General features: G+C 48.1%; 1 protein-coding gene across 1 annotated transcript in view; it reads right to left on the reverse strand.

Moving 5' to 3' along the window:
• Positions 1 to 20,258, reverse strand: part of ARHGEF17 (Rho guanine nucleotide exchange factor 17) — a 202,164-nt gene that overhangs the window by 10,127 nt on the left and 171,779 nt on the right. Inside the window, exons 12-20 of the mRNA XM_082218958.1 lie at positions 20,152 to 20,225; positions 18,387 to 18,580; positions 15,794 to 16,044; positions 13,940 to 14,183; positions 12,041 to 12,127; positions 10,423 to 10,490; positions 7,950 to 8,098; positions 5,597 to 5,771; positions 177 to 434 (exon numbers count right to left, since the gene is read on the reverse strand). Of these exons, the coding sequence (XP_082075084.1) occupies positions 177 to 434; positions 5,597 to 5,771; positions 7,950 to 8,098; positions 10,423 to 10,490; positions 12,041 to 12,127; positions 13,940 to 14,183; positions 15,794 to 16,044; positions 18,387 to 18,580; positions 20,152 to 20,225 (1,500 nt within the window). The remainder of the gene's footprint in view (positions 1 to 176; positions 435 to 5,596; positions 5,772 to 7,949; positions 8,099 to 10,422; positions 10,491 to 12,040; positions 12,128 to 13,939; positions 14,184 to 15,793; positions 16,045 to 18,386; positions 18,581 to 20,151; positions 20,226 to 20,258) is intronic.

Below are 20,258 nucleotides of genomic sequence, written 5' to 3' on the forward strand. Positions count from 1 at the left end.
TAATGGGGCCTCCTGCTGCCACCGCGCCGCCACCACATGATTATCTAGTGCAGCCCCCTGAAATGCAGACGTCGCAGCTGGAGAATCCCTGACGGACACCTTTCCTGCTCAGATGGAAAACCCGATTGTTATCTCACCCCAGGCTGCCCCTTCTGCCTCGTCTTACTCGAACCCACCTGGATCCCTGGGCAGGGGAAAGAGGATGTCAAAGCCTTCCGGCAGCTCGATGGCCGTGAGGAACCGGACGTGGCCTGTGTGTCCCTGGGAGAGGCCCACTGGCGATGGCGGGGTCTTCAGGGAGGCGGCGTTGGACATCATGGGCAGAGTCAGGACCACTCCAGCGCTGGTGCCGATCCACAGCAGGTCTTTGCAGGCCAGGATGGCGGTGATCCTCAAGCAAGCCGCCTTGTGCTGGCGGATGATGGCGTCTGAGCCTGCGAATCCAAGGCGAGTGGTTCATGCAAGTCCTTAGACGGTTCTTTCCCCAACCTGGTTTGGACTACAACTCCCACCAGCCCATCCTGCCAGCACCGCCCACTGGGTAGCAACCATAGCTGTCAAGTTACAGATTTGAAAATAAGGGACCAGCAGCCTCAAAAATAAGGGACCAGCAGCCAAAATAAGGGATTTTCCAAACACAGGTATGTTCAACTTCTGAGCCCCTCTGAGCCAAAGGCAGAAAGCCCAGCCAGCAGCCAAACGAAGCCTCAAGCGGTGGTTCCCACAGCGCAGCAACCCGGCAAAGGGGGTGCAGCAAGGAAAACCACCATCACCTCTCCGCTGGGAAGCGCTGAGCAAAGGCAAGTCCCCAGGCAATGCGGCCAATTTGATCGGCACAAGGCATGCAAGCTCCACCCCCCAGTCGTTCTTAGACTCCTTATTGGGTGAGCAACGCAGCCAAGCAACACATTGGAGCCTCCCTCCTCCCTGGCCGGCAGGGAGGGAAGGAGAGGAGCTGCTTCCTTTGAAACGCGGGAAATTTAAGGGACATCATCAATAAGGGACAGCAACGGGACACAGTGCTGGGATAAGGGACTTTCCCGCCAAATAAGGGACAGTTGACAGCTATGGTAGCAACATCCGCAGAGCACACAGGTTAGGAAAGGCCACCTTAGACCAACTCAAGAGATGATTCTGTTTCTGAGATTGAGGCGGTCCTTGGCTTCCTGTGTTAGTAAAGCAGTTCTCCCCCATTCCCACCCACCTGACGTGACATTTTTCACCGTGTGTCAAGGTTGGTTCAGATACAGGCTGGCACTCAAGATGCAAGGTCAAGCAGAAAAGTTAACTTTTTATTCAAGGACACAGCCTACAAGGGCAGGAATACCTCCTTTGCAGGACTGGCCCCTATGAAAAAGTTGCTAGGACTGATGATCATTCCCTCCTATTTCCCCATGTCTCCTCCCCAGCCAGATGTTTTCCAAGCAGCCTTAAACTTCACTTCTGGTGGTGGGAACCTGTGCTATCTATCTCTATCTATCTATCTATCTATCTATCTATCTATCTATCTATCTATCATCTATCTGCCTATCTGCACACACACACACACACACACACACACACACACACACACACACAGTCATGCCTCGGGTTACAGACGCTTCAGGTTGCGTTTTTTCAGGTTATGGACGTGCCGAAACCTGGAAGTACCGGAACAGGTTACTTCCGGGTTTCGGCGGTCGAGCATGCGCAGAAGCGCCGAATCACAACCCGGGCATGCGCAGACACAGCACTACGGGTTGCGTACACTGCGGTTTGGGAATGTGCCTCCCGCACGGATCACGTTCGCAACCCAAGCGTCCACTGTGTGTGTGTGTGTGTGTGTGTGTGTATATATATATATATATGGTTTTTCAAATAATTTTTTTTACAATCACAAACCTACAACATATGACATAAAAGCAAGATTCCAAGGAATCTCCAGGACTCCCCTCTTCGCCTTTGTGGGTCCTATTACTAATCATCTCCTCCTGCATCTTTTATAACAATCCAAATCTTTTCACACCTCCATTATATCCAAAACTCATCATTAAACTACGCTGCTGCTGCTGCTGGAAACATGCGCTCTTTGTTCTGCTACACGCACAGCTCTCTGTGGCCTCGGATACAAGAGGGGATGGGAACTTATTGCAGTAGGAACAGCAAGCCCCTGGGATGCTTCTGCAGCCTCTGAACTTCATCAGCTGCGTCTGAACTTCTTTCTTCACTGGCTCTTCTTGCTCACCTAAGCCTGTTGCCATCCATTCCTCCTCTCCTTCCCACTCTGACTTGTCCTCTGTGTCCACCACCACTCCCTGGGCTCTGAGCCTTTCTCCTTTGAGGCTTTCCCGGGGGGGGGGGGTCCTCATCCTCCAGCCAGTCCCTGACACTATACAACGGCAAAAGGAGTTGGGGAAAAGGGCTGTAGAGCATAGGCAAGGAAGAAGAGCCACCTGGTTCAGGCCAACAGTCTACGTAACCCAGCATCTTGTTTTCACAGCGGCCAGCCAGATGGCAGTGGGAAACCAGAAAGCAGGATTCGATCTCAAGGGCCCTCTCCCCTGTCTTTATCTTGGCTATTAAGTCATCCAGGCAAACCTTTCGGCCTCCACGCACACCCCAACATACACACAACACCCCAACATACACACCTGCAATATGAGGTTGAATCCTGACAGGACAGAAGTACTGTTTTTGGGAGACAGGAGGCGGGCGGGTCTGGAGGACTCCCTGGTCCTGCATGGGGTAACTGTGCCCCTGAAAGACCAGGTGGGCAGCCTGGGAGCCATTTTGAACTCACAGCTGTCCATGGAGGCACAGGCCAATTCTGTGCCCAGGGCAGCTGTCTCCCAGCTCCATCTGGTATGCAGGATGAGACCCTCATTGCCCGCAGAGTGTCTCGCCAGAGTGGTGCATGCTCTGATTATCTCCCGCTTGGACTACTGCAAAGCGCTCTACGTGGGGCTATCTTTGAAGGTGATCCGGAAACTATAACTAATCCAGAATGCAGCAGCTAGACTGGTGACTGGGAGTGACCGCTGGGACCACATAACACCGGTCCTGAGAGATCTGCATTGGCTCCCAGTACTTTTCCGAGCACAAGTCAAAGTGTTTGTGCTGACGTTAAAAGCCCTAAACGGCCTCGGTCCATATATAGCATTTCTACCCACATCGTTCAGCCCAGACACTGAGGTCCAGCTCCAAGGGTTCCCTCTGGCGGTTCCCTCCCTGTGAGAAGCGAAGTCACAGGGAACCAGGCAGAGGGCCTTCTCGGTGGTGGCACCAGCCCTGTGGAACACCCTCCCATCGGATGTCAAGGAAATAAACATTTGACTTTTAGAAGACATCTGAAGGCAGTTCTGATGCCCCAAGAGAAAGCAGGAGAGGGGCAACAGAATTCAATGGGGAGGGGGGAAGATTCCTTAGAATTCCCTGCTGATTAGTGTAAGTGTTCTCATATTGCAGGTGTCTATGTTGGGGTGTTGTGTGTTACGTTGGGGTGTGCATGGAGGCTGAAAGGTTTGCCTGGATAACTTACCCGTATTTTTTGCTCTATAAGACACACCAGACCACAAGACGCACCTAGTTTTTGGAGGAGGAAAACAAGAATATAATATTCTGAATCTCAGAAGCCAGAACAGCAAGAGGGACTGCTGCACAGTGAAAGCAGCAACCCCTCTTGCTGTTCTGGCTTCTGGGATAGCTGCGCAGCCTGCATTCGCTCCATAAGACGCACACACATTTCCCCTTACTTTTTAGGTGGGGAAAAGTGAGTCTTACAGAGCAAAAAATACGGTACCTTGTACAGCCAAGATGAAGAGAGAAGGCGAAAGAACTATCAGAGGCAAAAATTCAAAATGATGCCAGGAGTACAGGAATGCTGTTTTACGAGGTTCCGTGCCCATCATGTTTCGGTGAGTCATCTTCTCCAGGCAAAGATGACACCGAGGACTAAATTAAGAATGTTAATGCAATAACCTTATGTAAGGTTTTTAATGCAGCGCTCTTAATATAGTTCCTGAGGTCATCTCACCTTTCCCTCCTGCACAATGCGACAAGGCAAAACATGCTGGCCATACCATGTTATAAAATCAAATTATCCTCTTTTTTTTGTTTTGCTGGATGGTTTTCTTCTCATCCTTTATGCTGCCCGCCCTCGCCCGAAATCTCAACCAGAGATTGGCTGACTACCACTTTAGTATCCTCAGAGATGCAAGGAGCTCAAAATGACCACAGAAGGGGGTTTCCCTTCCCACAATATCCCTGCGAGGTAGGCCAGGATGGGAGACAGTGACTGCCTTAAGGTCACACGCTTCCATGGCTATGTGGGAATTGGAACCCAGGACTGATTGCTCTAAGCCCAACGCTCTACTTAGCTCTCAGCTGCTACATTTTGTTGGCTACCCAGGAGATATTTTCACAAATGTACGGCATTCTGACTTCAACCCAGTTCAGTTTTTGGCTCCTATAACCCCCCCCCCCCGAGTTTATTATAGACCAGTGTTTCCCAAACCTGGGTCTCCAGCCGTTTGGGGACTACAATCCCCATCATCCCTGACTACTGGTCCTGGGATGATGGGAGTTGTAGTCCAAAAAAGCAGCTGAAGACCCAAGTTTGGGGCACCCTGTTTTAGACACTTACCGCACCTCAAGAGCCAAAAATCTGTAGCTGAAAGGTACAACATCTACCTTGAAGCTATCTTGAAACCCTGCCCAGCCACTGCCAGTCAAAACAGACCAGGCTTCCCCAAGCTGGTGCCCTCTAGATGTTTTGGAAACTATAACTCCCACCAGGAGTTGTAGTCTGAAGCATCTGCGGGGAGACCACTTTGGGAAAGGCTGAGTCAAAAGGACCAATGGTCTTAGTCAATATAGGACAGTTTCTTATATTTCCACGCCTGGTGCTAGAGGGGGAAGGCAAAACCACGATTAGCAGAGAGGGTGGGGACCTAGCAGGATTTCCCCCCGACCATGAAAATGTCACCCTTAGTCGACCTCTGCCTGCGAGTGACATCCATCTCACCAGGGTCTTACAAAACTGGGCACCTCCGAGTCATTCTCAGGTGTCGAGACACGGCCGAATCGAATGCCTGGGAAGAGGCTGACTCTGGAGATGAAGGAATGCCATTCCATAGGGAGCCAGAGTCTGACTCTGGAGACGAGGAAATGCAGACAAAGCAGGAGTGGGTTAGTTTGACCCTCCTTCATCGAGAGTTCCCAGATAGAGCAGAACTCAGAAAGCTTGCAGGCAGAGGGAGGGGAGGAGATAGATGACATTGAGGGTGTTGCTAGGCAACCAGGAGGGTGGCAGCATTTGGAGGGATCTTCGTTTGATAACGGGGGGATGTCTACCCACCTTCTCCCCGAACCAGAAGACCTGAAAGGGTTAAAATGCAACAGAAGTACGAGAGAGGAAGGACTGGACTTTGGCGCCCTTCATGCTGTGAAAGGGACGGAGGCTCAGAGTGACCAACTCATAGCAGAGAGCGGCAGGCACGGATGTAAATTGTAAACAAACACGCCCTAAAACTGCCAGAGACTCATTCATTCTGATTGGAGCGTGCTTGCCTGCCTGAGATCGTGACACCAGGACTTTCCAAAGCGCTGGGTCTCTCACCTGCCAACATCTTGTGGACCGGAGGCGTGACGTCCACTTCGGCCAGCTGGTCGTAGCTGGAAGGGTGGTAGAGCCTCACCTGGGCGCTGCCCTGAAGGGTGACCCAGACCCCCGCTGAGGAGCTCACCATGCAGGTGAGGCTGCGGTTGCTGTCCTGCCCGACGTGAAAGGAGTGCTGGAGAAGAGAAGAGGTCAGGCTGAAGCCGTGTGGAACAGAGGGAATGGGGGACCACCTTTCCCAGGGTTTCCCCCGAGGGCAGAAACCTGACTTCAGATGGTGGCAGCTAGCGGGGAGTTGTGGTCCAGGGAATGGGGTCCCCCTTGAACCACTGCTTATCTCAAAGTGGTCCATGTTTGCTGTTTCACTGTGTTTTTTCTATTCTGTGGGAAGCCGCCCAAAGGGCAGCTGGGGCAACCCAGTGTCAGGATTGGACTCAACAGGACGAGACTGAGGAGGAGGACTAGTGGGAATCACACACACCCATTTCTCCCGACGCTGCAGGAGAAGAGGCAGGCAGTTTGATTTACAGCGGGGCTTTGAGGCGGTTGCTGAACAACTTGGTGGATTTCTGGCTGAAACATCGGCTCTGGATCCATTCCAGTCTAGCTTTCGCTCTGGTCATGGGACCGAGACAGCTCTGGTCACCCTAACAGATGATCTCCACAGGCAGCTGGATCGAGGCGGGTCAGGGCTGCTGATTCTTCTAGACCTGTCAGCAGCCTTTGACATGGTCGATCACGAACTTCTGGACCACCGCCTCGCCGACGTGGGGATCCAGGGCACACCACTTCAATGGCTGCGCTTGTTCCTTTCGGGTCGGGGACAGAGGGTGGTGCTTGGGGGGGGGGAACTGTTGTCGCACCACTTGGTGTGTGGAGTGCCACAGGGTGCGATACTCTCCCCGATGCTTTTCAGCATCTTTATGCGCCCCCTCGCCCAGCTTGTCCGGAGTTTTGGGCTGGGCTGCCATCAGTATGCTGATGACACCCAACTCTATCTGTTGATGGATGGCCATCCTGACTCGGCCCCAGACACACTGATCAGATGCTTGGAAGCTGTGGCTGGATGGTTATGTGGGAGCCGGTTGAAGTGAAATCCTTCAAAGACGATATGGGATTGGAGGGCCAACTCCCATCTCTTGCGGGGGCACAATTAGTGCCAGCACTGTCCATTAAGAGTTTGGGTGTAATCTTTGACACCTCCCTTTCTATGGAGGCACAGGTTGCAGCTATAACAGAGGCGGCATTTTTCCATCTCCGCCAAGCTAAGCAGTTGGCTCCTTACCTCTCTTGCCCTCACCTAGCCACTGTGATCCACGTGACGGTCACCTCGCGTTTTACTGTAACTAGCTCTACGTGGGGCTGCCCTTGAGACTGACCCAGAAACTCCAGCGGGTGCAGAATGCTGTGGCGAGACTCCTTACGGGGTCCTCGCTGCGAGATAACATTCACCTGGTGCTATACCAGCTGCACTGGCTCCCAGTGGAGTACAGGGTCAGGTTCAAGGTGCTGGTTTTAACCTTTAAAGCCCTATACGGCCTAGGACCCTCGTACCTACGGGACCGCCTCTCCTGGTATGTCCCACGGAGGACCTTACAGTCTTCAAACAAAAACATATTGGAGATCTTGAGCCATAGGGAGGTTAGGCTGGCCTCAACGAGAGCCAGGGCTTTTTCGGTCGTGGCCCCGATCTGGTGGAATGCTCTGTCACAAGGGACTAGGGCCCTGTGGGACTTGACATTTTCTGCAGGGCCTGCAAGACGGAGCTGTTCCACTAGGCCTTTGGCCAAGGCACAGTCTGACCCTCTCCTTCTGTAAACCTCATAGAATTCTAACCTAATGGTTGTCATTAATTCGATTCTGAATTGATTTTAAAATGTATTTTACTTAATTGACTGTGTGATTTTATGTACACTGTGCTATTTTTACTTGTTGTTAGCCACTCTGAGCCCGGCTTTGGCCGGGGAGGGTGGGATACAAATAAAAAATTATTTGTATTATTTATTATTGAGGTCACAGCGCAGAGATAGACAAACAAATGAGTTGGGACGTGTTAGAAGAAAGTGAGTGGGTGGGAATCACGACAGGGCAGCCAGCTGACACGTTGTCACTGGAGAGTATTTCTGAACCCCCTTCTCCCAGAACTTGGTGTAAATTAAGAGTGCGGGAACAATGGAAGCAGAGACTTTTGGCTACAAACAGCCACTGTAAGGGGGCCCGTTGTTGTAAGGAATGTGGGAGGAGGAGCCCAGTTTGGAGCAACACCATGTTAAAACATGTTGTGTTCTTTTGTCGCTCCCTTATAGGATTGAAAAAAACTAATTAAAAACGACTCTCCTTGTTTCCTCCATACCTCCTGCTGCAACGAAGATGTGCTAAGGACGACGACACGGTTCTGGCATCCGCACCAAAGTTTGCCACCCACGGCCACCATTTTGGTCACAGGGCTGCCGGGAGAGCCCAGAGAGAGGGATTTGGAGTTCCGAGAGTCCCAAAAGCGTCCTGGAAAATAGAGAGAGAGAAGGGAGAAGGGGAAATAAGATGTCAGAGGTTTCTCTTCTCCTTCACAAAATTTAAACATGCCGGAAAATAAGGTGAGAATGGAGGGTACCGAGATTCTAAAGGAGCAGAAAAGACTTTTCATGTATGCAAGGGATGCTGTTAGCCCAGAGATGGAAAGAAGATAAAGTCCCTGCCAGAGAGGAATGGCAAATTAAGCTGTTGGACTACGCCAAAATGGCAAAACTGACCGGAAGGCTCAGGGACCAAGACGACAAAAGTTCCAAGAAAGAATGGGAAATATTTATAATTCATTTAAGAAACCACTGTAGGCAAATGAAAACATTAGCAGGATTTTAACAAATACGTTGGATAATATGGATAGACTTAAAATATGGAGGATGGAATAATATGCAGCTGAAAATGGTGACAATAGGACACATGCAGGGGATGGTGGGAAGTCTAGAGCTTCAGAGAAATCTCTTAATGTGGGTATTTACTTGGTATTGTTGTAACTCTACGCTTTTAAAAGCAATTTTTTTTAAAAAAAAGAGAATGGAGTGTCATAAAACGCTGAGCAGGCAGAAAGGGCGGCACCACCTTGGACTCTGGCTGGTGGGTTCCAGCTCTGTGTTCGCATCCACGTGAAAAATCCCTGCAACAGAAAACTAGCGCGCCAGGGAGAAAGATGCCATTTCGCCTTTTCACCTGCTACGTTGGTTTTCCATCTGAAATTTTGTGGCATAGAGGGGCGTTCCAAAATGTGATTATCCCACCCATTCTAAAGCAGGGTTTGGCAACCCAGTGCCCATGGGCGCCAGTGCCCTTGGAAGCTTCTACAGGAGCCCGAGACTCCAAGCTTTCATTTCATTTTATTTTTAAAAGTCTCTAGCAGCCCTCCTAGAAATAAAGCTACGGTTCAAAATATGTATGTACCTTCCAGGCGATTTCTGTGAAATGGGAGCGAGTGACCACCTTGTGTATTTTTCCTGGTGCTGAGGAATGCTCCCTGTTGCTATGAGACAGCATCAGTGTGTGTGGGGATGGGCTACTCCCACCAAGAACCGCTATAAGCTCCAGCGAGCATTCGCACAAAGGTTTTTAAACCTTTTGTCACTGCTTGCTCCCTAAACCTGTGACTTTCAAGGCCCAGAGGGTCGCAGCAACTGAGTGCTCCTCCTATGCAGCCATGTGGCCAGGTACCGTATTTTTCGCTCCATAAGACGACCTGACCATAAGAAGCACCTACCGTTTTTTTTGCTCTATAAGACTCACTTTTCCCCTCCTAAAAAGTAAGGGGAAATGTGTGTGCGTCTTATGGAGCGAATGCAGGCTGCGCAGCTATCCCAGAAGCCAGAACAGCAAGAGGGGTTGCTGCTTTCACTGCGCAGCAGTCCCTCTTGCTGTTCTGGCTTCTGAGATTCAGAATATTTTTTTTCTTTTCCTCCTCCAAAAACTAGGTGTGTCTTGTGGTCTGGTGCGTCTTATAGAGCAAAAAATACGGTAGTTTTTAGAGGGGGAATGCAAGAAAAAAATATTCTTTAAAGGGAGCGCTGAGCAGAACCTGTATGCATCCCAGGCTCTGCTCAGCGCTCCCTTTCACGAGCGGCCATGGGCTGCCCTTCTCCCTCCTCGGGGAAAAATCCCCAAGAGCCGCACACACGCTCCCTTATTCCGAATAGGATTCCTCGCAAGAAAAGGGAAAAGTTGACAGCTATGGTAGGCCGGGCTAAGAGATGGCAAGTGGCCCGACGCCGAGGTCCAGCTCCGAGGGCCTTCTGGCGGTTCTCTCCCTGCGAGAAGCCAAGTTACAGGGAACCAGGCAGAGGGGCCTTCTCGGTAGTGGCACCTGCCCTGTGGAACGCCCTCCCACCAGATGTCAAAGAGAACAACAACTACCAGGCTTTTAGAAGACATCTGAAGGCAGCCCTGTTTCGGGAAGCTTTTAATGTTTGATGTATTATAGTATTTTAATATTTTGTTGGAAGCCGCCCAGAGTGGCTGGGGAAGCCCAGCCAGATGGGCGGGGTATAAATAATAAATTATTATTATTATTATTATTATTATTATTATTATTATTATTATTATTAAGCCAGAAGCTAGAACAACAAGAGGGAGCGCTGCGCAGCGATCCCTCTCGCTGTTCTGGCTTCTGGGATAGCTGCACAACCTACACTCGCTCCGTAAGACACACACACATTTCCCCTTACTTTTTAGGAGCGGAAAAATGCGTCTTATGGAGCGAAAAATACGGTGTTTTGCTACAGCCGCCCATGTTTCCAGCATGAGAGCCTTCCTGAAAGCATCTTCATGGTCAAATAACTCACCGGCTTCTCTCTGGTAGGCAACGAGCTCTCCGTTCGCCAGCGATACAAACACCTGGTTATCTAGATACCTGTGGGGGGAAAGCAATGGGCTTTACAACGTAAGCTGGAAATCAAATGAGTGGCATAATAATAATATTTTTTTTATTTATATCCCGCCCTTCCCGGTTCAAAAACCGGGCCCAGGGCAACTAACCACAAATTTAAAACACTTAATTGTAAAAGCAGCATAAAATACAGTATAAAAACATGAATAGCAATAAAATTCAAAGTTCAGAAATCAATTTGGGGGAAATCCATCTAATAAGCATTAGATAATCCCCAGGGCTAGCTGGCTGAATTGGTCCTACTTGGGCCACCGAGGAGGCCAGGGGAGAATTAGCTGTGGGGTCTCAGAGAGGGGGATCTTCATAAAAGGGGAGGGGGAGGGAAGAGAAGGGAAATAAAAGATCAGGCTGAATTCAAATTAAAGGCCAGGCGGAATAGCTCTGTCTTACAGGCCCGGCGGAAGGAGGTTAAATCCTGCAGGGTCCTGGTCTCCTGGGACAGAGCATTCCACCAGGTGGGAGCCATCACTGAAAAGGCCCTGGCCCTGGTGGAGGATAGTCTGATTTCCTTAGGGCCCGGGACCTCTAAACTATGGTTATCCGTGGACCTTAAGGTCCTCTGTGAGCTAAGCAAAACTCAGGGTCACCCATGTCCTTACTGATACAGCAACTCCTTATTTAATCATGAATGGCGATTAATATTGGCGGGGGGAAGGACACCTTTTTGCTTAAAAGCATTAATTTCCCATGTGAACTAAGTGATTCAGAGCTTGGTCATTCCGAGATCCGGGAGCAAATGCCATCGCAAATGTTTTCCACCCATCTCCGTTTGATGCTAGAGGGAGGAGGGCGAGATTGCTTCCTCATCTCCATCACTTTAACTTTAGCAACTGCTTAGTTTTGCAGAAGTAAATACCGTATTGGCCCAGATATAAGCCGCACCTGAATATAAGGCTCACCTTTAAAATTCAAAGGGGAAAAAGAAAAAGACAATACCCGAATATAAGTCGCTCCCTTAAAATCCTGCAGGCAGTCACACCTGTTCAGTCTTACCATATGTCTGTTTTAGCAGCAATATCGTAAAAGCCGATTTTTGTAAGGTCACAAATTTAAGCAGCGCTTTAACTTTTCACAGTCGGAATTTGGGGGAAAAGTGAGGCTTATATTTAGGCCAATACGGTACAATATGTACTTCTTGGTACGATTAACTCAGCAGCAAAGTCACACGGCGGTGAACAGGAAGGCCAAGACCTTAGCAAGATCTGCGTCTGGGCTGTACCCCTTCATCTTGAAGGTGAGGACTCACACAACTAAATACGGACATCCTCATTTCCTGCTTTTTAAAAATAATTTGTTCTGGTTTTTGCTAGTCGAGGGTGGGGCAAGGACCCTGAAACCCCCATTGACTCACTACTGAAAATTGTATTCAGCCACTTTTGGATTTTGCAATTTAAGCAAACACAATTTTTCAGCCCTGTGGTCTAAAAAGGCGCTTTAAAACGAAAGCTGGGTTTCTCAAGAAGCTGGATTCTGTGCTCACATACACTCTGCATTTCAGCTGAAGCTCCACTTACAAAATGCACGTCACGGAGGCCGAATGTTGCATCTTCATGCTATTCTTCCTGTTTCGGATGTTGTCCGAGGACTGGTAGACATGGATGCTGCAAATCAAAGAGAATGGAAGCAGGAATGAGACTCTGGCTGGTCTGTAGGGAGGAAAAACAGTGCTTTGCTGACTTAGCAAACTAATACAGTGGTGCCTCGCAAGACGAAAAGAATCCGTTCCGTGATTCTCTTCATCTAGCGGTTTTTTTGTCTTGCGAAGCAAGCCCATTGACGGATTAGAGGATTAGCGCTATTAGCGGTTTATCAGCTTATCGGATCAGCTGATAAGCGGCTTAGCGGCTTAGAAAAAGGGGGGGAGGAAAAAAAACCCGCAGCAAGCCCATAGGAGATTCGTTTTGCGAAGCACCTCCAAAACGGAAAACTCTTTCGTCTAGCGAGTTGTCCGTCTTGCGAGGCATTCGTCTTGCGGGGCACTACTGTACCAGTGTACTGGAAGAAGCAAAGATCACCAGTGTCAAAGCGATGATTCTTCAACATCAGCTTTGTTGGACTGGTCATGTTGTGCGGATGCCTGATGATCGTCTTCCAAAGCAACTACTCTATTCCAAACTTAAAAATGGAAAGCATAATGCTGGTGGTCAATGAAAAAGGTTTAAAGACTCTCTCAAGGCAAATCTTTAAAAATGTCGTATAAACGCCAACAATTGGGAAACATTTGCCTGCGAGCGCTCCAGATGGAGAACAGCCTTTCCCAAAGGTGTCATGGGCTTTGAAGACGCTTGAACTCAGGACAAAAGGGATAAACGTGCAAAGAGGAAGGCACGCTTGGCAAATCCACACCGTGATCAACTCCCACCCAGAAACCAATGTCCCCACTGTGGAAGGACGTGTGGATCCAGAATTGGCCTCCACAGCCACTTATGGACTCACTGTTAAAACCGTGTTCATGGAAGTCAATCTTAATCGGCTACAAGAAGACTCTGCTTTTGAAATATATTCCTGGAATCTAGCCTCCCTTGGCTGCAGGCCAAGGAGATCTTATGGATTTGCCAAAGACACAGCACTGACTTTCAATATTCAATGACAGATCCTTCCCACTCTGTGTTAGAACACCTTTCGACATTCCATGACATCACAGCAGCCAAACCAGTAGCTAAGGGAGCTTGCCGAGAGCTGACAAGTTTTAGCTTGTTATATAGGGAGAACTGGCCACTGGTCCCATCACCTGCTGGCAAATAGAAGGTGAAAAAATGGAGGCAGTGAGGGATTTTACTTTCTTGGGCTCCATGATCACTGCAGATGGTGACAGCAGCCACGAAATTAAAAGACGCCTGCTTCTTGGGAGAAAAGCAATGACAAACCTAGACAGCATCTTAAAAAGCAGAGACATCACCTTGCCGACAAAGGTCCATATAGTTAAACTATGGTTTTCCCAGTAGTGATGTATGGAAGTGAGAGCTGGACCATAAAGAAGGCTGATCGCCAAAGAATGGATGCTTTTGAATTCTGGTGCTGGAGGAGACTCTTGAGAGTCCCATGGACTGCAAGAAGATCAAACCTCTCCATTCTGAAGGAAATCAGCCCCGAGTGCTCACTGGAAGGACAGATCCTGAAGCTGAGGCTCCAAGATTTTGGCCACCGCATGAGAAGAGAAGACTCCCTGGAAAAGACCCTGATGTTGGGAAAGATGGAGGGCACAAGGAGAAGGGGACAACAGAGGACGAGATGGTGGGACAGTCTTCTCGAAGCTACCAGCATGAGTTTGACCAAACTGCGGGAGGCAGTGGAAGACAGGAGGGCCTGGCGTGCTCTGGTCCAGGGGGTCACGAAGAGTCGGACACGACTAAACAACAACAAAATAGGGAGAAAGAAAAAGTCTAAATAATTTCAAGGCGCAGTCTGCCTACCAGCCATCCTCTGTCCCCAGCCACATGGAACTCTGATAGGCCTCTGGGTCGATGCTTAACAGGTCCTCCAGGCTGCCTCTGGTGAATGACCCTCGACTTGACCGCCTCAATGCCCGGCCGTCCATGGGGCTGTCGCTGTTCTGGGCAAAAGTGGTGGCAATGGGAAGGAAGCCGGCAGGGTCTTGCTCCTCTTCCGAGCTGGTTGTCTCGGCCGTTGCGTCTTTAGAGCTCGGGATCTCCTCATCTGGCAAACGAGAGGCAAACGGAACTAGCAAGGAACCTTCCAAACTCAAGGAAGGCCCCTGGCTTGGTCACTGAAAGCATAACATTTCATTTTCAGTTCTAAACTCAACTTATTTGTCAGATCGCTGACAAATGCACATCTAATCTAGACTGTTAGTACAGTGGTACCTCGGGTTACATACGCTTCAGGTTACATACGCTTCAGGTTACACACTCCGCTAACCCAGCTATAGTGCTTCAGGTTAAGAACTTTGCCTCAGGATGAGAACAGAAATCGTGCAGCAGTGGTGCAGTGGCAGCAGGAGGAGGTCCCATTAGCTAAAGTGGTGCTTCAGGTTAAGAATAGTTTCAGGTTAAGAACGGACCTCCGGAACGAATTAAGTACTTAAACCGATGTACCACTGTATTTAGTTAAGCTGGAACTACGTCGGAGGAATTTCTCTCTTTCTTTACCAATTTTTTTTTTTAAATTGCTTTCCCATAATTGTTAACAAATTGTGTTCCAAATTAATACAAATTTAAAAACTGATTTCCCAACCCCCAGGTGACCCCTCTATTTTCTTCCCTCCTTTGACGCTCCCAGTACGACAACATTTCTAACTTGCATTTCAAAATCTCACCGCTTTTGGGGAAGCCCAAAGTTCAGAGGAACTTCTTTCTGTTGCACCCCATTTGTGGTGTTAAATGTTTTCACCTTTCCTTAGAGTTGGAATTTTGATAGTGTGTATTAGGGGAAAACCGTAAAACCCTCCATCCACACTCCTGGAGGAGGTTGGAATTGGGTGGGGGTCTTCCTCCACTCAGCCCTTCTGCCATGGAAGACCCTGCTGAGCCCAGTGAAGGCGAGGGCTGTTTGGGGAGCCACCACCAACAGGTTCCTGTCAATAGAGGGCAGAACGAGGCTCTGGGAACAAGGCCTTTTAGGGTGGGGTGACAAGCAAGGGTCCGGATCCGTGGAGCCTAGTCATGGAGCTGGCAAACAAACCTCCTGCTCTGACTGGCAGCAGCCAGCAAGGCTTAATAAGCTGGGGGAGGGCTGCTTTATTAAAGAGAGCTCGTACTGTCGTTGCTGCGCGGTGCCATTGTTTATATTGCTGCAAGCTGCACCGAGGAGCCTATTGCACCGAATTGACGGCATATTCTGAAAGAAGAAAAGGAAAATAATAATAATAGCAACTAACATTTAGTGGGAGGCTCTCATTTCGCTTGGAAGATGTCGTATTATTTTCCACGTAAAAGAAACTCTGATTGCCATTCCTGAACTTGCGAGCTGAACAAGCAATAGCAGCTACTGTGTAAAACAATTGCAGGGACATTTATAGCCTTCTGAAAACGTCTGTTTCTCAGAAACGAAGACGCCGACGGCAATTTATTCACATGCTTAAATGTTTCTACTCTGCCAGATTGCACAAGGAAGTCGAAGAGACGTTCCTAAAAAGGAATTGTTTCTTAGGACGACACTCTGCATAGATGCAGAGTTGGGTTTGGAAAGGAGAGGCGCTGGGGTTCAAAAATATGCTCAGCAACAGAAGGGCACCTGGGGAAGGGGGCACGGCTGGCTTGGGACAAGTTACTAGCCCTCAACGTTGCCGTGCGAATGGTCCGACTCACTTCCGAAGCTGGAAGATATTGTGGAGTGGCTGGCTTGGCTCTGGAGGGTGCCGGAAGGACTCGGCGAGGACTCATCATCCGTGTCGTCACTGTCGAAGGGGACCAGTTCTCGGTTGGTGCTGTCCACGGGGTCCGAGAGCTCCAGGGAAGACCCGGAAATGGAGATATGCAAGCACTGCTGGGGCCCAGACTCGTCCATCGACGTGTGAACCGGTTCTGAAGAAGGGCTGGCCAGAGATTCGGGGCGCTCCCTGGGTGCAGAGTGAGGTGGGAAGATAATAATAATAATAATAATAATAATAATAATAATAATAATAATAATAATAATAACAATAATAATAATAAAAAATTTATTATTTATGCCCCGCCCATCTGGCTGGGTTTCCCCAGCCACTCTGGGCAGCTTCCAACGAAGTACAGTGGTGCCTCGCAAGACGAAATTAATTCGTTCCGCGAGTTTTGTCGTCTTGCGATTTTTTTCGTCTTGCGAAGCACGGTGTCGGGAAAGTTTTGGAAAAGCTTCAAAAATCACCAAAGTCTTAAAAAAACTCAAAAAAGGCTACCACGCCGCATTCTATGAGTTGCTCCTCGAAGTCAAGTCGCAACTGTATTAACGGTGTTACGAAAAAGGAAACAAACTTGCAAGACGTTTCCGTCTTGCGAAGCAAGCTCATAGGGAAAATCGTCTTGCGAAGCAACTCAAAAAACCAAAAACCCTTTCGTCTAGTGAGTTTTTTGTCTTGCGAGGCATTCGTCTTGCGAGGTACCACTGTATTAAAATACAGTGGTCTGAAAAAAATGTTGAAATATACATTTAGTAAGAAACCAGAGGCATTTCTTCTTGGTCTGGAATTGCCGAAGAAAGATGTTAGCTTGTTTTTGTATGCCACAACTACAGCTAGAATTTTGTTAGCTAAGAAGTGGAAAACACAAGAAGTCCCAACAGTGGAAGAATGGCAGATAAAGATGATGGAGTTTTCGGAGCTAGCCGACCTGACTGGAAGAGTCTGCGACCAGAAGGAGGAGGAGTACCAGGAGGAATCGATGAAATTCAAAGACTATTTAGTTAAACATGCTAAGATAACTTAATTAGAAAAAACTTGCAAATACCAGATAGGCTTAGGATTTAAGTATGTGATGTTAGAGAATAGTATGTTTAAAGTTAAAATGAAAAGAAAGAATGATGTTAAGTGATTAAGTTAATTTTATGAGAAACTTCGTTTTGGAAAAACTGTTACAATGATATACACTGAAACTCAACCAGGGGGATTGGAGGAAGTCACCTAACAATGTTACTAAGATTGGATTAAGCACAGTTAAGATTTATGTTTGTTTGTTTGTTTAAAAATTCTGGAAAATCAATAAAAAAAAATTTAAAAAATAAAAATAAAATACAGTGGTCTGTTAAACATTAACAGCTTCCCTAAACAGGGCTGCCTTCAGATGTCTTCTAAACGTCTGGTAGTTGTTGTTCTCTTTGACATCTGCTGGGAGGGCGTTCCACAGGGTGGGTGCCACCACCGAGAAGGCCCTCTGCCTGGTTCCCTGTAATTTGGCTTCTTGCAGGGAGGGAACCGCCAGAAGGCCCTCAGTGCTGGACCTTAGTGTCCAGGCTGAACGATGGGGGTGGAGACGTGAAGAGAACGGAAAGGCATGGGGAAAAGATAAACGGAGAAGCTGCATCTCTGCACTGAGCAGCAAAACATGAGCTGCCAGGATGGAAGCCTAAGAGGGGACAGGAACTGCAGAAGGTGGGGATTTGCTGCTTTCAGGAACCAGGAAGCACAGAACTAAATGCCCTTTAATAGAATCATAGAATTGCAGAGTTGGAAGGGACCCTGAGGGCTATCTAGTCCAACCCCCCACAACGCAGGGATCATTTCCTGGGTCCTGGACATCTCTCCCCCCCCCAACACATTTCCAAAGGTGCCAGAACTACTAAAACTCCTCTGCCTATTTTAACACCCAAGAGGGTCTGTAGGAAAGGACATGATCTTTCAGATATTCAAAGCACAGGTTCTGACCCCACTGTGTTGGACTAGGTCCTGGGAGAGCAGGGTTCGAATCCCTGCTCGGCCGTCGAGTTCATTGGGTGACCTTGGGCCAATCACTGCTTCTCAACCTAATCTATCTGCTCCATAGGGTTGCTGTTATTGCTGTAAAGATAAAACAGGGAGGAGATGTACGCCGGCTGCCTTGATCTCCTTGTAGGAAAGGCAGGATAGAAATGCAATAAACAGACAATAAATAAATTCTAATTCAGCCGTTTCCTGCAGGACACATCTCCCTGGCTTCCAGCCACGTTTTTATCTGACAGAAGCGGGTTCTGGATCCCCCAAAAGCTTTCAAGCCAGGCCTTCTCAACCAGAAGTTCTTGGACTACACCTCCCACCATCCCTGACCACTGGTCCTGCTAGCTAGGGGTGATGGGAGTTGTAGTTTTAACAACACCTTTGGAACCAAGGTCGAGAAAGGCTGGCTTACGCATGAACAAATGTGTTCGCTTTCCAGGGGCCATGAGACTCTTTGCTGCCACAGACGTTCTAAAAGTGAAACCACCCACAGGAAAGTCCTTTTCTGGTGACTTCCTTACCGGAAGCTTCGCTTGAGGCCCGGCACAGAGGCGATGCAGAGGATCCTGGCAGAACAGACGGCGATGCAGGCCTCGACGATAGGCTCCTTTTTGACGCTGAGGAGGCAGACCTGCCCGACGTAACCGTCGCTGTTGCACACCCAGACCTCGTAGGCGTTCTCCGGGTTGCTGTGGCTGGGCGAGGCGCAGGAGAACTGCCGGAGAAGGGACAAAAAACAGGTTGGTTTTAAAACAGGTCCTAAACCTTGTATAGAGGGGATTTCATTACTCTTCCATTTTGCTGCAATCCAAACTCTTGCTGCTGCCGTCGCATATAAAAAGATAGGATCCAAAAGCTGACAGAATATGCCGAATTAGATGGTCTATCAGAAAAAATAAAGAATAAATCAAAACAGGAATTTGTTTCAAAATGGGAGGTTTTCAAAGAATATCTGAAAAATAAATATAGTAGTTTAAATTCTGTTGCAGCATTCGAGGAACTTCAGTAATAGTTGCAAGGTAGAAATAAGAAATTAGATTTATTAAGAATAAGTTTAATTATGATAAAAGTGTGTACTGGCAATAAGTAATATGAAATTGAAATATGGAATATGGAATAGACAGGAGGTTGTGTCTTTAGTGTTAAGACCAATATATGTTTTATTGTTTGCTAAGAAAATTATGTGTCTATGGTTATTCTTGTGTGTAGTTTGGTATTTGTGGTTTTTTCCCTCTTGTTGTATCAATAAAAATTAAATAAATAAATAAATAAAATAAAATAAAAAATAAAACAGGCCCTAAAAAGCACTCACGGGCATGGGCCCACCCGAAAATGCATTCTCCAGAACCAATAATTTATTGGTGACAAGAGTCTTTAATGGAGGTGCAGTAGAATTAAATGAACAGGACTGGGGTGCACTGGGGGTTTCTTTCCTTAGCAGTAAGCAGGTGGAACTATTTTATTTATTTATTTATTCAAGGGACCCTTTTGCTTTTAAGAGGGAATGCTTCGTGGGTAATGACTCTTACCTTGGCTGGGACAAACGAAGCTCCACTTTCTGTGAAAATTTCTCCAAATAATATCCTCCAAAAATACAGGTTCGAACAGAGCTTTTGCTTACAAAGAGGACCATTAATGCCTGAAAGTGAAGTGCTGCTCAGAGCTCAAGTCTTTAACAACCAGCTCCAGCAAGCCAATTTTTAAGATTTTAGGTAGAGGCGCTTTTGACTCATTGGTGGCAAAGGTCTTCATTCAAAGTGCAGTAGAGTTAAATGAGCTGCACTAAGGTGCACTGGGACGTGGGTGGCACTGTGGGTTAAACCACAGAGCCTAGGACTTGCTGATCAGAAGGTCGGCAGTTTGAATCCCCGCGACGGGGTGAGCTCCCGTTGTTCAGTCCCTGCTCCTGCCAACCTAGCAGTTTGAAAGCATGTCAAAGTGCAAGTAGATCAATAGGTACCATTGTGGCAGGAAGGTAAATAGCATTTCCGTGCTCTGCTCTGGTTCGCCAGAAGCGGCTTAGTCCTGCTGGCCACATGACCCGGACGCTGTACACTGGCTCCCTCAGCTAATAAAGCAAGATGACCGCTGCAACCCCAGAGTCGGTCACGACTGGACATAATGGTCAGGGGTCCCTTTACCTTTACCTTTAAGGTACACTGAGGGTTTGTGTTTTCTAAACAATCAGCAAATTGAACTATAGTTTCAGACAGTTATAATATGGAAACGGTAGCAACAAACAACATATGAACTGTGTGAATTCGGTTTGCAAAGCTCAGACCTTACCTGCATTCCACTCCTTGTTTTCATGATGGGAATCGCCTTCAGGAATTCAGGATCCAGGCAGTTTTTGTAGGAAGCTGGTTACGAAAAGGAAAACAAACAAACCTATA

Source organism: Podarcis vaucheri (assembly GCF_965113315.1).
Source record: "Podarcis vaucheri genome assembly, chromosome: 4".
Classification (NCBI taxonomy): Eukaryota; Metazoa; Chordata; class Lepidosauria; order Squamata; family Lacertidae; genus Podarcis; species Podarcis vaucheri.